The sequence below is a fragment of the Chiloscyllium plagiosum genome, chromosome 32 (genome assembly GCF_004010195.1).
Source record: "Chiloscyllium plagiosum isolate BGI_BamShark_2017 chromosome 32, ASM401019v2, whole genome shotgun sequence".
Classification (NCBI taxonomy): Eukaryota; Metazoa; Chordata; class Chondrichthyes; order Orectolobiformes; family Hemiscylliidae; genus Chiloscyllium; species Chiloscyllium plagiosum.
This window is the reverse complement of record NC_057741.1, coordinates 42,340,225-42,352,661: the sequence shown is the minus strand read 5'-3', so window position 1 is coordinate 42,352,661 and position 12,437 is coordinate 42,340,225. Positions and strand designations below refer to the sequence as shown.

Sequence of the window (12,437 nt, the reverse complement as noted above, 5' to 3'; positions counted from 1 at the left end):
CGTGTCAGCAGAATGCAGGTGAGTGGTGCTGGTGGGGGTGGAAGTGGTGGTGACAACGGCAGTAGGGGTGGTGGAAGTCACTGCGCATGTGGCATCAGCGATGATGTGAGGGGCGGAAGTGATGTCGCGTGTGATGCATGAGGAATTGTGAGGGGTGGAAGTGATTGTAGGAGTGGCCATGATGGGGGCGGAAGTGACATGATCAATCAGCGTGGGGGTGGCAGCTGCATCAGCCGCATGGCCATTTGGTCCAATTTCTACGTTACACAGTTTTATTCTGTGATAGGTTAGGGTTACTTTCGACTTAAAAGTAGGTGCTCCAGTAGCTCAGGGATCACTGCAAGGGCCCGAACTATTTACATTCCACAATAATATCTTAGATGAATGAACCAATTGTATTGTAGCCACATTTGTTGATAATACAAATAAAAGCAAGGAAGGAAGTTATGATGGGGACGCAGAGTCGAATGGATGTCGATGGGTTAAGCAAGTTGGCAAAAAAAAATGTAGAATAAAATGTGGCAAAATGTGTTGTCCATTTTGATGAGAAGTATAGAAAAGTAAAATATTATTAATGTTTAGAGAGACTGCAGAAGAATCTGGGTTTCAAAAGGTTAGCATGCAGATAGGTAGGATTGGTGCCATAGTGGTAGTCACAGAGGCATTGTAATCCAAAGGGCCAGACTAATGCTTTGATTCAAATCCCTTCATGGAAGCTGATGGAATTTAAATTAGATTAGATTAGATTACAGTGTGGAAACAGGCCCTTCGGCCCAACAAGTCCACACCGACCCGCCGAAGCGCAACCCACCCATACCCGGACATTTACCCCTTACCTAACACTATGGATAATTTAGCATGGCCAATTCACCTGGCCCTGCACATCTTTGGACAGTGGGAGGAAACCGGAGCACCCGGAGGAAACCCACGCAGACACGGGGAGAACGTGCAAACTCCACACAGTCAGTGGCCTGAGGCGGGAATTGAACCCGGGTCTCAGGCGCTGCGAGGCAGCAGTGCTAACCACTGTGCCACCGTGCCGCCCATAAATTAAATTGTTTTAATTTTGTTTTATCAATTCATGGATGTAGGTATTACTGGCTTAGCCAACATTTATTACCCATCTTTAATTCTATAGAGAGCAATTAAAAATGAATCATGTTGCTACAGATTTGGAGTCACATGTAGGCCAGACCAGTTAAGATTGGCAGATTTCCTGCCATAAAGCATATCCTTGAACAGATGGATTGTCATGACAATTGACAGTGATTACACAGTTGTCAGAGGACTAGCTTTTTATTCCTATCTACCGTAATGGGATTTGAACCCATATCCTTAGATCATTTGTTTGGAGTTCTGGATTGCAAGTCTAATTAAATTAAATTAATTTTAAAAATAAATTTTAAAAAAAATTTAAAAATAAAAATAATTTTTAAAAAATAAAAAAAACATTACAATTAAACCTCCATTAAAATCTGGAATACAAAACGAGTCTCAGTATTCATAAGCCTGAAACTGTTATTGATTGTGCTAAATCCCATCGGGGTTCACTGATGCACTATATGGAAAGAAGGCTTGAGTTCAAGACCTATCTATTGCAGAGATGTATCATAACACTTCTGAAAAGGTTGAATGAAGATATCTCAAAATGAAGATAAAGCTACAGGTTTATGAAGCCAACATGCAATTAGTTTCAAGGTTAGAGATGGTGAAGGCTTGTTCTTGTTGACCAGAGCATTGTTTTATTTTTCAAAAAGACAAAGTCACAAGATCTGAAGCATTAAATCTATTTCTGTGTCCACAGATGCTCACAGATCTGCTGAGATTGTCCAGACCTGCAGTTTTGCTGTATTCCATCATTTCATTTTTTTTTGCAGATTGTACAAATGAACAATTATTGTGGAATTGGAATTGATGCAGAACTGAGTCTTGACTTCCATCAAGCAAGGGAAGAAGATCCAGACAAGTTCAATAGCAGGTAAATCATGTCATTTGCAGCATTCAGTGCAGGAAAATTCAGCAAGATAGTCTTAGTTTGGTTGACCTATCTAGAAAACCATTGAAAGCTGAAACACTGATAAACCAAAACTGATCCTAACAATAAGACTGTGACAAATGAGAACAAGTAGAGACACAAATTTTATAAGTTCAAGGGCATCTACAAACAACCTCCCTCCATCTATTGAGGAAGAAATACAACATTAACACAAAAAAACCTTAACAGAGAGTTCCTGGAGTCGAAGATATGAGGGTCCATTTCTTGGGAAGATTAAAGCATGGATTTTAGAAATCAATCAGGCAGTGAAGAATAAAACTGGAGCTGGTGCACACTTGACACATCGTAAGCATCCAATCTAATGACTACATTTATAGTTTACTTCTTTATGAACGCATTTGAGTCTGCAAATTAAGATTTGTGTCACCTGCAGACTTGGCCATAGTACATTCATTTTCCTCATCTAAGTCATTAATGTATATATTGTAAATGGTTGTGGACCGAGCACTAATCCTTGTGGCATGCAACAGGTTACAGATTGTCAATGGGATTGGTGACAGTACTGTACCTCAACCATTAGTTGATAGTTAATGGTTCTCCAGCGTAGCAACAGGATCCAATGAAATTCCTGTAGCAATTACTATTTTCAGTGGCACTTCTGGCAATGGAAAGCAGCTGGCCTCTGATTGGCTGACAGCTCTTGGGGTGGAGTTCCTGCAAATTAAACATCTGGCTGGCCTTTCTGTTAAAATAATGAAAGTTTTTCACTTGTTCCCCAAGTGGTAGATAAATTTCTGTCAGGAGCATTAAATTCTGCCCATTGTGTTCGCAAGCTCCAGTGTCAGAGTCCTACAGCACAGCAACAGTCCCATTGCCCCAAACTGGTCCATGTCAACCAAAATATCTACCAACCTAACCCCATTTCCCTGTACTTGGCCTATATCCTTCTAAATCTTTCCTATCAATGTATTTGTCCAAATGCCTTTTAAATGTTGTTAATGTATCTGCCTCAACCACTTCCACTGGTAGCTAATTCCAAATGCGCACCACCATCTGTGTAAAAAAAAAAAGTTGCCCCTCAGGTTTCTTTTTATTCTTTCCTCTCTAACCTTAAGCTGATGCCCTCTAGTCCATGATTCCCCAATTCTGAGAAAAAAACTGAGTGCATTCACCCTATCCATGCTTCTTATGATCTTATACACCTCTGTAAGATCTCCCCATAGTCTCCTACACTCTGAAGATAAAAAGTCCTAGCTTGTTCAATCTCTCCCTATATAACTCAGACCATTGAGTCCTGGCAGGGTCTTTGTAAATTTCTTCTGCACTCTTTCCAGGTTAATAACATCCTTCCTCACTGATGTCCTGTACAACTGCAACATAACTTCCCAACTTCAATACTCAGTGTCCTGACTGATGAAGGCCAGTGTGCCAAAAGGTTTTTTCACTGCCCTGTCTACCTGTGATTTTGTGCACCTGAACTCCAAGACCTCTCTGTTCCACTACACTCCTTAAAGCCCTACCATTCACTGTGAAACTCCTACCTTGATTTGACTTTCCAAAATGCAAGATCTCACTCTTATCAGTATTAAACGCCATTTGCCATTTCTTAGCCCACTTCCCCAGCAGATCAAGGTCCTACTGCAATTTCTGATAACCTTCCTCACTGTCCATGATACCATCTATTTTAGTGTCATCAGCAAGCTTACTAATCATGCCTTGTACATTATCATCCAAATCATTGATAAAGATAGTAAACAGTAATGACCCCTGATGCACTCCACTAGTCACAAGCCTCCAGTCTGACATGCATCCTTCCATTATTACCCTCTGCTTCCTACCATCAAACCAGTTGTGTATTCATATTTAATGTATTAGTTCTGTGAATGGTGCCATGGATTTTTACATTGGTTGGGACAGGATAGCACTCTAACATTTTAGCTTGGAAGTGAAAAGAAAGGCTTGCATTTATTTGTGTATTTATTCCTTCACGGCAAGTATTTGTTGCCCATTGCTAAATTGCCCTTGAATTGAATGCCTTGCCATAGTCATTTCAGAGGGCAATTCAGAGTCAAGCACATTACTGTGGATCTGGACTCACGTGTAGGATAGATCAGGTAAGGTCAGCAAATTTCCTTCTTTAAAGGACATTAATCTGTAGAATTAATATTTACGAAAACCGATAGTTTTATGACCACCATGACTGAGATTAGGTTTACATTCCAGATTTATTAATTTAATAATTAAATTTGCTGTTGTGGTGGGATTTCAATCAACTTTCAAACATTTTAGAATACCTGTGGATTACTAGTCCAGTGGCATTGCCATTACACCAACATCTCCAATTTTTAAGGCATCTTTCCTAATCTCGGAATGTAAGCTTTTTTTAGGTGTACTGCTTAGCATGATGCCTCTAGCAATGCCATGTCCTTCTGTACTGCGTTGAGATGTCAGCTACAATTATGCCCCCAAACCCGTGAAAGCATAACTAGGTGCAGGAGTAGGCAATATAATCTGTCATGCCTGCTTTTCAATTTGATACAACCATGGCTGACCTCACCTTGGTCTCACTTCCACTTTCCTGCCCACTCTCCATAACCCTTCAACCTGTTAATAATTTAAAAAATCTACTCCTCTTTAAATTTATTCTGTGTTCCGACATCCACTGCAAGCAAGACACTGCAAAATTTCTGCGTTACCAAAAACTATAAAGATGATACTTCTGAGATGTTTTATCTCTCTTAAAATCTTCTCTAGTGCATCTAAAACATAAATTAAACAATATTGGCTGTAAATGTTTTGGTCTTTCTATCCAACAAGCTCTTAATTTCAGTATTTGGAACCAGTAACTAATAAATCTCATTAAAATCCTGCTGTTCACATCTTTGCCATTTGCTTACCCTTACAAAGCATTTTGTAAACCTGTATTGTTGAAATGGATTGGCAACTAATGATGTTACTATTGCATGTTTAATTTTTGTTCGGCCTTCAAAAATATTAGCGCTACTCCATAAGATTTCTCGAATAATATCAATTCCCTTGGGAAACTGGTCATTTATGTTTCATGTAACTGGCCACCATTTTCATTTTCTTTAGTTTAATTCTTCACTTAAATATAAGATCATAGCCTTGAAATTGGCTTACAACATTCAGCATAAATGAACTCAGAGAAAAGATCCAATGCCAGAAGACAGCTGCCTGAGGAGAATGTAGGATTCATAAATAAGGATGGCATGGTGGCTCAGTGATTAGCACTGCTGCCTCACAGCGCCCGGGATGCAGGTTCGATTCCCGCATCGGGCGACTGTCTGTGTGAAGTTTGCACATTCTCCCCGTGTCTGCGTGGGTTTCCCCCGGGTGTTCTGGTTTCCTCCCACAATCCAAAGATGTGCAGGTCAGGTGAATTGGCTGTGCTAAATTGCCCATAGTGTTAGGGGCATTAATCCGGAGTAAATATAGGGTCTGGTTGGGTTACTCTTCGGAGGATCATTGTGGACTTGCGGGTTGAAGGGCCTGTTTCCATACTGTAGCGAATCTAATCTAAATAAATGAGAATTTGCAAGGACGAAGAAGAGGAGAAGGAGGAATGATTGAGGTGTAAGGCAGGGTGGGAATGTTGGTGTTACAATGGTTACTGAACAGATGGAAGGGAGAGCATTTGAGGAAACAGTTGAAGACTCTCAGTGACACCTGAGTAGCTGGATGAATGATTTCAATTTGAAAATCATTTTTGCTAAGAAATCTCTTGTTTGTTGATGCTGAAGTAGTTGCACAAGAACCAATATTGCAAAGCGCTCTGAAATATCTATTAGGTTTTCTGGAAAGCCTGCAAAATTCCCAACCAGGTTTTGAGGCACAATCTTTTGAGCGCAAATATTGGCGTAGTCCTCTGACCATATATTGAAGTTTTAAAGCAGGTAGTGGATCCAGCTGTGAGTAGTATGCCTGTAGTATAAACCTGTCTTAAGGTCACAATCTGTTGACTCTGTCAGTGAAACATGATACTCTCTTAACTGGATCCAAATATGAATCCTTCACAATCTATTTATTCTTTTGACAACTAATTAAGGATTTTCCTACTTGACTGCAAATTCCAGTAATGATTCATCTTGAGATTATCACCTCGAAAAGCCATTTAGAAAAAAATAATTCAGGGCATGACATGAGTCAGATATATTGAAATGGGAAGTGACATTTTCAGAACACAATTTTCAATTATAATCGCACAGCAATGATTTTAATTACTTTGTTGAATTACCATAATAGTTGCCTTTTCCTTTACATTGTTTTATCACTAATCTGCCTCCACGGACTATGATTTAAACCACAGGATACTGAAATGAAATATAAATGATAGCTACAAATGAACTACAAATCTTCTCAAATGTTAGCTATATTTTCCCATTTTATACGTTTGTATTCTATACAATAAAACTCAATTTTACTTTTATTAAATACTACCTATACAGAAGTGGCCTTTTGGGCCATCAAATCTGCACCAACAAAAACTACTGTAAATCTACATTAATCCCACTTTCCAGCAGTTGACCAAACAAATTGAATGTTATGACATTTCAAGTGCTCACCAAGTATTTTTTTAAAGACTTGTGCACTTTTCTGCTTCAGCCACCCTCCCAGGCATGGACTCAAAACCCTCTAGGTGAAAAAATGTTTGCTCAAATTGACTCTAACACTCTTGCCTTACTCCTTAAATTTATTGCCCCTTTAAGGGGGAAAGGCTGATTTCCATCCACTCTGTCAATGCCCTCATGATCTTGTATACCTTTATGAGGCCCCCTCTCAGTCTCCTCTGTTCTAAAGTAAACAACCTGAGCTTATCCAGCCTCTCTGTATAGTTAAACTGTTCCATCCTGTCTTGGTGAATCCCCTCTACAATCTTCTAGTGCAATCACTAACCTCCTATAGTGCGGTGACCAGAACTGCGCGTAGTATGCCAGCTGTGGCCATACCAAAGTTTTGTAAAGCTCCAACTCAACTTCTTTGCTCTTGTAATTTATAACATGACTGATAAAGGAAAGTATTCCATGTGACTTCTTAACCACTCTATTAACTTGTCTTACCACCTGTGTTCAAGCACCCCAAGATTCCTCTGTTCCTTTGAGCTTCTTCATGTCCTACCATTCATTGCGTACTTCCTTTCTTTGTTCCTTCTTCCAAAGTGCATCACTTCACACTTCTCGGGGTTAAATTCTTATCTGTCATTAATCTGGCCATCTGACCAATCCGACTATATTTTGCTGTAAAATAAGATTTTCCTCCTTACTGTCAACCCTTGATCAATTTTTGTGTAATCCAAAAGCTTTTTTTATCATTCCCCAGACACGTTTTCTTCTATTTTCTGCCTCCAGTTACACAAAGAGCATTCTACCAACACCCTCTGTCTCCTGTCAGTAAGCCACTTTTGAATCAAACTTGCCAAGTTATCCTTGACCCCAGATGGATTGATCTTTTTTCAGTTTCCCAAGTTGAATCTTGTCAAAGACTTTGCTGAAATCCATATAAACTACATCAACTGCGCTACCTTCAATTACACATCTGGTCACCATCTCAAAAAATTAAATTCTTTAGGCATGACCTCCCTCTAACGAAGCAACGCTGACTATGTCTGATCAAACCTGGCCTGTTCAAATGGAGGTTATTTATTTATTGTCGCGTGTGTTCTGTTACAAATACATTTTAATTCTCTCCTTCCAGAATTTTCTCCATTAGTTTCCTTATTACTGATATAAGACTCAATGGTCTATAATTCCTTCTTTTATCTTTGCCACCTTTCTTGAAATATGAAACCATATTAGCTGTCCTGCAGTGCTCTGGCACAATCCTGTGGCCAGAGAGGAATTAATAATTGGGTCAGAGTCTTTGTAATTTCCTCCCCCATATCCTACAGTTTCCTAGGATACAATTCATCCAGACCTGGGGATCTATACACTTTTAAGCCTGCCAAAGTCTCCATTATCTCCTCACTCTAAATGTCTAAAATGCTGAAGAACTTAGGAACTAGGAGCAGAAGTCAACAATTCAGCCCCTCAAGCGTGTTCCACATTTAATACGATCATAACACTCTTAAAACTTTAAGACAGCAGATAAGAGTCCAATGGTGTTGGAGGTAGAATTTTAGCATGGATAGACAATTGGCTCATACACAGAATACTGCAAGTGGGAATAAGTTCTTTTTCAAGTTGGCAGTCTGTAACCAGTGGGCTTCCACAAGGATCAGCACTGAGTTTGCAATTGCTTATACCAAAAATGAATGACTTGGAGGAAAGAAGTGAACGTACTGTAACCAGATTTGCAGACGACACAAAAATAGGTGGAAAGGCAGGTTGTAAGGATACAAACAGTTTACAGAGAGATATTGATAGGTTCAGTAAGTGGGCAAAAACGTTGGCAAATGGAGTATAATGTGTGAACATGTGAAGTTAATTTTGGAAGGGAGAACAGAATATTATTTAAATGTAGAAAAACTGCAGAAAGCCGCAAAGAAAGGGACTTGGTATTTGTGCACGAAACACACAAAGCTAGCACATAGGTGTAGCAGGTAATCAGGAAGGCTAATGGAATGTTGGCCCTTATTGCAAAATGGTTGGAGTATGAGAGCAGGGAAGTCTTACTGCAACTGTACCAGGTACAGTGCACCTGGAGTGCTGTGAGCAGTTTTGGTCCCCTATTTAAGGAAAGATATCATTTCATTGGAGGCAGTTCAGAGAAGGTTCGCTAGAATGATTCCTGGATTGGAGGGATTGTTTTATGAGCAAAGGCTAAACAGGACTCTACTCACTGGAGATGGGATTGCATTTGTTATTTTCTAGTTTTCAGGAATTTTTCCAGAAACAATAGAATTGTGAAAGAGAGACACTAATGCATCCACTATCCCTGTAAGCACCTCCTTCAATGCTGTTCTGGTCCAGGCATTTGTCAACTTTCAATCCTGTTAACTTTTCAAATTAGGAGTGAAGTAGTCACGGTTATCTATTGTGAAAGTGCAAATATAAAAAAACCTGCCGTTTTTAGTTTAAATTATCTGAATAACTGAAAAATGTCAGTTTTCCTTCAAATGGTATATTTCTTTAAAATAAATCTTTTCTACTTCAGGTTTCATAACAAAGGAGTTTATGTAAAAGTTGGGTTACAGAAGATTAGTCACACACGTAGTCTGCACAAGGATTTAAAGCTTCAAGTAGACGATCATGAAGTGGCACTTCCAAATATTGAAGGCCTAATCTTTCTGAACATTCCCAGGTAAATATTTAGAAACAACCTTGGTTGCTGTAGAATTCTCTTTCTGAATACCTTTCTGTAGTCCTCTGACTCTTTCAGGCTCTCTAAAACCTGCCAGTTGTTCCAACTGTTTAGTTGCCCCTCCTAATGTTTTTGTCAATTTTTGTCTTCTTGGGACATTTTCCTATGTTAAAGGTGTTATATAAATTCAAGTTATTGGCATTGCTCATGTAACACAGGTAGCATCAGGGATCTTCTGGTCGCTTTCAAATTGAGACGGTACCAAATTCCTGAATGTTTATGGTGGAAAATTCAGACAGATTAATAAATAGTAATATTCCTTCTCCATCAACAGTCTCAAACGATGTAGCTTAATAATATTACACTTCAGTGCACCGTCCCAGTGACCGACCCAATTAGTGCTGAATTAGTGGGACATGGACGTCGCTGGAGAGTGACAGCAGCAGCAGATATATGAGCACCATCATCTCAAAGCCACTGACAATCCTGACTTGGAAATATATCGCTGTTCCTTCACTATCGTTGGGTCAAAATCCTGGAATTCCCTCCCTAATGTCATTTTGGGTCAACGCACTGCATGTGGACTGCAGCAGTTCAAGAAGACAGCTCACCACCACCTTTCCAGGGCAGCTAGGGACAAGCAATAAAACTAATAATTGTGAGTAGACTGATGGGTTGGTAATTGGCTGGGTTGGATTTGTCCTGCTTTTTTTGTATAGGACACGCCTGGGCAATTTTCCACATTGATGAGTAGTAGCCAGTGTTGTAACTGTATTCGAACAGCTTGGCTAGGAGAATGGAACATAAGTCATCAGTACTATTGCAGGACTATTGTCAGGGCCCATAGCATTTGCAGTATCCAGCATCTCCAACCATTTCTTGATATCACATGAAATGAATTGAATTGATAGAAGGCTGGTATCTGTGATGCTGGGGACCACTGGAAGAGGCTGAAGGATTATCCACTTGACACTTCTGGCTGAAGATTGCTGCAAAGGCTTTGGCTTTTATCTTTTGATGTGTTGGGCTGTTCCATCATTGAGGATGGGGATACTTGTGGAACCTCCTCCTCCAGTGAATTGTTTAATTGTCCACCATCATTCTTGACTGGATGTGGCAGGACTGCAGAGCTTGGATCTGATCGATTGGTTGTAAGATTTCTTAGCTCTGTGTATCACTTGCTGATTATGCTGTTTGGCAGGCATGTCCTGTTTGATGGCTTCACCATGTTGGCACCTAATTTTCAGATATGCCTAGTTCTGCTCCTGGCATACTCTCCTGCACTCTCCATTGAACCAGGGTTGATTCCCTGGCTTGATGGTAATGGTTGAGTGGGGGATATGCCTGACCATGAGGTTACAGATTGTGCTGGAGTACAGTTCTGCTGCTGTTAATGGTCCACTGTGTCTGATGGATGCCCAGTCTTGTTTTGCTAGATCTGTTCGAAGTCAGTCCCATTTAGCAAGTGGTAGTGCCACACAACACAATGGAGGGTATTCTCAATGTGAAGATGGTACTTTGTCTTCACAAGAATTGTGCAGTGGTCAGTCTTATTGATACTGTAATGGACACATGCAACTGTAGCTGGGAGATTGATAAGGATGAGGTCAAGCATGTTTTTCTCTCTCAGTTCCTTTACCACCTGCTGCAGACCTAGTCTAGTAGTTATGTCGTTTAGGACCCGACCAGCTCCATCAGTAGTGCTGCTGCCGAGCCACTCCTTGTGGTAGACATTGAGATCCCCCACCCAGAGAACATTTGTGCCCCTTGCCATCCTCAGTGCTTACTCCAAGTGTTGTTCAACACGGAGGAGTATTGATTATCAGCTGAGGAAGGACAGCACGTGGTAAACATTAGATGGTTTCCTTGCCCTGTTTAAACTGTTTCTGTTTAAAGAAACAGGTTAAACATGCGCAAGGAAACCTTCCGCCTAGGAACCCTCCAACCATCATCTTCCCCCTAGGAACCCTCTAACCACAAGGGATGAACTCAGATTTCTCCAGTTTCCTCATTTCCCCTCCCCCCACCTCGTCTCAGTCCCAACCCTCGAACTCAGCACCACCTTCCTAATCTGCTTTCCAGCAACACATTTTCAGCTCTGATCTCCAGCATCTGCAGTCCTCACTTTCTCCTCTGTTTAAAGAAAGGCTGGTTCTGTCTGGAAACGCTCAATTGCTGATACCTGGGATTGAACCAGGGATCTTTAGATGCTCAGTTTAACTGTCTCCCAACTAAGCTGTTTAGTGGTTAGTATCCCTGCCTGTCACTTGAGAGTCCAGGTTTCAGTTCCCCGCTGAGGAGATTGATGTTTAATCTGAAGTCATGAGGCTTCATGGGGGTCCAGAGTCAATGTTGAGGACTCCCAGAGCAACTCCCTCCCGACTGTATACCACTGTGCTGCACCTCTACTGGTTCTGTCTAGTGGGTAGGCAGGACATATCCAGGGATGGTGATGGTGGTGTCTGGGACATTGTCTGTAAGGTATTCTGAGAGTGTGACTATGTCAGGCTGTTGCTTGACTAGTCTGTGAGACAGCACTTCCAATTTTGGCACTAGCCCCAGGTGTTAGTAAGGAGGACTTTTAAGGGCTTTTCCTGCTACTGTCGTTTCCTGTACCTAGGTCAATGCCAGGTGGTCCGTCCGGTTTCATTTCTTTGTGGCGATTGGTACAACTGAGTAGCTTGGATATCTCAGAGGGCAATTAGAGTCAACCACATTGCTGTGGGTCTGGAATCACATGTGGGTCAGACCATGTGAGGATGGCAGATTTCCTTCCCTGAAGGACATTAGTGAACCAGATGGGTTTTTCTGGTCGTTTCATGGTCATCATTCGATTATTAATTCCACCTTTGTTATCTAATTGAATTCAAATTCCACTATCTGCTTTGTTGAGATTCGAGCCTGGGTCCTGGCCGCCCTCCAGCACATCTCATCCACTTCCCACACCTCTGCCCTTGAATCCCACCCCTCCAACCACAAAAGGACAACCTTCCTGGTCCTCCCCACTAACCTTTGGATACATTGCATTATTTTCCGTCATTTCTGCCACTTGCAAACAGACCCCACCATATGGATATATTTCCCTCCCCACCCCATCCACATTCCGTAAAGACCATTCCTTCCATGACTCCCTTGTTAGATCCATTCCCCCCCACCAACCCACCCTCCCCTCCTGGCACCTTCC

At 41.1% G+C, this 12,437-nt stretch overlaps 1 protein-coding gene across 1 annotated transcript in view; it reads left to right on the top strand.

Moving 5' to 3' along the window:
• Positions 1-12,437, top strand: part of LOC122539562 (diacylglycerol kinase theta) — a 199,973-nt gene that overhangs the window by 158,659 nt on the left and 28,877 nt on the right. The window contains exons 20-21 of the mRNA XM_043674545.1: positions 1,878-1,978; positions 9,107-9,253. Coding sequence (XP_043530480.1) covers positions 1,878-1,978; positions 9,107-9,253 — 248 coding nt within the window. The remainder of the gene's footprint in view (positions 1-1,877; positions 1,979-9,106; positions 9,254-12,437) is intronic.